Below are 4,056 nucleotides of genomic sequence, written 5' to 3' on the forward strand. Positions count from 1 at the left end.
CCCTGGTGTCCTTTTCTTTACAAACAGCCCTGGGGACTCCATGAGCAACACTTCCTCTGAAAGGAAAAAGTGAGCGCTGGGTGGCTTGTGGCCAAAGGGCTGACTCAGGAACTAAGAACTTACCCAGCCAGAGGAACTCAGTGATTTCACACCCAGTACAGTCAGCAGCCCAGCCTGAAGACCTGAGATGCACGCACACGTGCACACGCACGCACACATGCACGCGCCTCCCCTGCGCTCACTCCAACCCAGGCCTCAGTTGGCAGGAAAAGAAAGCCCTCTCCCAAACACTACGCAAACTCCAGCCCAGACACCCAGCAGTCACACACGCTCACACACAGAAAACCAGACACAAAGAGACACACACGGAGACCAGCAGTCACACAGGTCAGAAACACTCAGCCATGTGCACTCACGGGGTGCACCAGACAGGTGCCCACACAACACCCAGAACCACAATCGGAGCATATGTGTGTGCAGGTGTGTGTACACAAATACCAACAATAACAGCCAACATTCAGTGAACATCTATTATGCGCTCAACACTTGGCTAGGCGCTTTACACATACTTTATTTCTAATCCTGGGAGACAAGAAGGATTATTTCTATTTTAATCATGGAGAAACAGAGGCTCTGAAAAGTGAAACCATTTATTTGCAATCACATGTGGCCTAGTAAGTCTGGGATTTAAAATCAGAACGAATTTACCTCCAAGGCCAGATGATTGTTAATATGCCACACTGTCTCATATCACTCCCTCACACACACACGGGCACACACACATAAAGCACAATAAACACAGAAAAGGCAGAATACCTCCCAAATAAGTACTTAAATTTAAAGCCACAAAATCCAAACGTTTTGACCATGCCCAGGGATGAACCTTCAGGCCAGAAGTGGCAGCCTCTAAAAATAAACAGTCATACAGAAGCCCACGGCCAGAAACAAGTGATCAGACAACCGCAAAACGGGAACATCCTGATCAACACACACACACACACACACAAACCACAGGCCAACCATGTTACATCACTGACAACTAACACAGAGATGCCCAACAAGGCTCACACGTCCCCTCCCCTACACACCCGGGGGCTGCATCCCTGCCCAGAACCATCTCTCTGCCCCCAGTTTTCCCTGGGGCTTTGGGGCTTCAGGCCCTCAGCCAGCAGCCTGCCCCAAGCGACACTGGGCCAGTGTTGCAGCAGCCCAGGGCTCCCAGGGAGGGGGACTGGTCTGAACTGGAAAGGGCTGGAGCTGTTTGGCTAAAATACGTTCTGACTCTCCAACAACCTGCCCCTTGTGCCTGGGCCCCCAGAAGCTGCCAAGACATAGCTCCAAGCCTGGCTGCCTCTCTCAACTTGCCTTTCATCATCTCTAAGGGGGTCCAAGCTAGAGGAAGGTCTCCAAAAAGGGGGACTATTGTTGCTTCTGGGGTAAAAAGGGGGGAGCTGAAGGGTGAGAGATACTCCCCTCATACTGTGTCACCCCAAAGAACTGGGATCCTGCTCCCAGACTAACCATGCAAAAGAGTCATGAGAATAGACACCAGCTGGCTGCCTCCAGAGGGGAAAAATTTTGAAGACAGGAGCTTCTCTCCACACTCAAACTTCAGGGGCTTGTTCCCGGGAGAATGGGGCCCCACAGACCAGTTAGTGGTAGTCTGAAAAGCTGTCTTTCCTTCCTACTGAGCCTGGAAAGCCACTGGCCCTAGAGAACACAGTCCCACTCCTGGGCCCTGGCCCCACTCTGCAGCCTCCACCATGAGATACCCAGAGTTTTCCTCTCAGGTCTGTGATCACCTCCAGCCCCTGCACCCCCTCATCCCTCAAGTCCGTGCTCATGTGGTCTAGGAAGTGGGGGAGGAGTGAAGCAAAGGGTGAAGTGTCCAATGGCTTCAGCTTCCCTACTTGCACCCAGACACAGAAGCCAATGAGAAGAGAATCTGAGAGCGTTCTTTCCTCCCTAGAGAAGGCAGACCCACTCCAGCATCTCACTAGTGGTTCAGAAAAAGAGAGCTGTGGCTACTTGGCAAGAGAACGAAGAATGCATCCCCAAGGCCTGAAAAACTCATTGCCGTTGAGTCAATTCCAGCTCATAGCAATCCTACAGGACAGGGTAGAATTGTCCCATAGGATTTCCTAGGCTATAATCTTTAAGGAAAGAACCCTGGTAGTACAGTGGTTAAAGCGCCCAGCTGCTAAGTGAAAGGTCGGTGGCTTGAACCCATCAGCCACTCCATGGGAGAAAAGTGTAGCAATCTGCTTCTATAAAGATTTATGGCCTTGGAAACTCTATGGGCCAGTTCTACTCTGTCCTATAGAGTCGCTATGAGTCGGAATTGACTCGACAGCAGTGGGTTTGGTTTTGGTTTAATCTTTACTGGAGCAGACTGCCACGTCTTTCTCCCATCAAGTGGCTAGTGGGTTGGAACCACCGACCTTTCGGTTAATAGCCGATTGCTTAACCACTGCGCCACCAGGCTCCTTATCCCTGAAGCAGGGAGGAGGGATCCACACAGATGACCGCCACCTGAGATTCTGGCTCTCCCTTGCCCTTTCTGAGCAGGCCTCACCCCTCATCGATTTGGAAAATGTCAATATTAAACTTATTCTGCCATATAATTTACCCTACATGGGCTATCGTTTGCAGCTGCAGCCAGAATAATAACTGCCTAGCCATGAAGACTTAGTAAGAAAGTCGAAGAAGTGTGAACTGTTAAATGAAATCCTGCTTACTAGAAACAAATGGAAATATCTATTGCTGTCCTCAAAGAAGAGGCTGGTGCTGTGCTCCTGACTGCCCAGTGCTGGCAGCAAAGGCCACTCTCTGCAGGTGGTTCTGCATCATCACCCAGGTGTCTTCCTGTGCATAGCAAGGGCAGAACCTGAGGACACCTATGCAGGTCCATTCCCCCATGAGGGCTCTGCTGAAACCTCAGGGTATGGGCATGACTCTGCCCTCCCACCTGAGATGGAAGGTAAGTGCCCCCCACTATCCCCCACATACTGGTACACACACTCTCACCATCCACTCCATCCATCCACCACAGCCACATTAAGAGCTATTTACTGGGACCACAAGAAGCCGGAACACAATGTTGGTTTCAATCTATTAAGACAGGAAGGGCAAAAGAGAGAGGCAGGCAGATCAAGGAGAAGGAGGGGAATAAAGCGGGGGAGGAGAAGAGAGGAGATTCAAGGGCGCAGGAGGAGACGGCTTTGAGGCTCTTGAGCTGATCCATCTCAGTCTCAGCAGCCTCCATTGGAATGGCCATCTCAGGTGAAACCGTCTCCGAAGACAGAGAGTTGGACACCCAATGGGAGGGGACAGAGGGAGGAATCTGCCTGGTTGGGAGCCATGGGTGCTAGCATGGGTGACAGTGGATTAGAAGGATGAACGGCAGCAGGAACGTAAGTTCCAGGCAGCCCAGGGTGGAGAGATCCCAGGCCCCAAGCCCACATCAGCTCTGACATCCTAGCTCAGGGGCCATCTCCCTGCCTCTGGGCAGAAAAGTCCAGTTCCCTACCCATTTTTCTAGGGAAGTTGAGATGTCCACAGTCTCTTCAAAGTCCCTCTTGTTTTGTCTGAAAACATCTCCTCGATCTTCTTAGCAGCTGCTCACCTTCCACAGCGGCCATAATCCAAATGTGCGAGTCATGCTTTTGGAAAGATCTGAGGAAAATCCCCAGCTGACTTGGATGTGGATCTGCTCCCTGAGGCTCCCTCCCAGAAACTGTGCAGAGGTGTGCAGTGCTACAAGTACAGTGAAGACCACGATGCAAGAAAGAAGAGATGCATCTGTCTGATACACTCAAAAAAGAGCACATGAAATAAATATGGGATGCCAGGGTTTATGGTTTTAGGGAAGTTGCTTTCTAATTTTGATGTTTATAAGACTCTCTTCCTCTGGAGAACTGTTAAAAATGTAGATTCCAGATCCCTACTCCTAAGGTCCACTGCCAGTCTGTCAATTCGTCATACTGTGGCGGCTTGTGTGTTGCTATGATTCTGGAAGCTACATCATCAGTATTTCAAATATCAGCAGGGTTACCC

The 4,056-nt window shown here is 50.5% G+C and overlaps 1 protein-coding gene across 3 annotated transcripts in view; it reads right to left on the reverse strand.

The window, feature by feature from the left end:
- Nucleotides 1-4,056, reverse strand: part of TNS1 (tensin 1) — a 109,163-nt gene that overhangs the window by 55,528 nt on the left and 49,579 nt on the right. For all 3 annotated transcript variants that reach the window (XM_023731281.1, XM_012555556.2, XM_023731280.1), the window contains one exon: nucleotides 3,028-3,045. In XM_023731281.1, the coding sequence (XP_023587049.1) occupies nucleotides 3,028-3,045 (18 nt within the window). The remainder of the gene's footprint in view (nucleotides 1-3,027; nucleotides 3,046-4,056) is intronic.

This window comes from Trichechus manatus, unplaced genomic scaffold (genome assembly GCF_000243295.1).
Source record: "Trichechus manatus latirostris isolate Lorelei unplaced genomic scaffold, TriManLat1.0 scaffold00041, whole genome shotgun sequence".
Taxonomy (NCBI): Eukaryota; Metazoa; Chordata; class Mammalia; order Sirenia; family Trichechidae; genus Trichechus; species Trichechus manatus.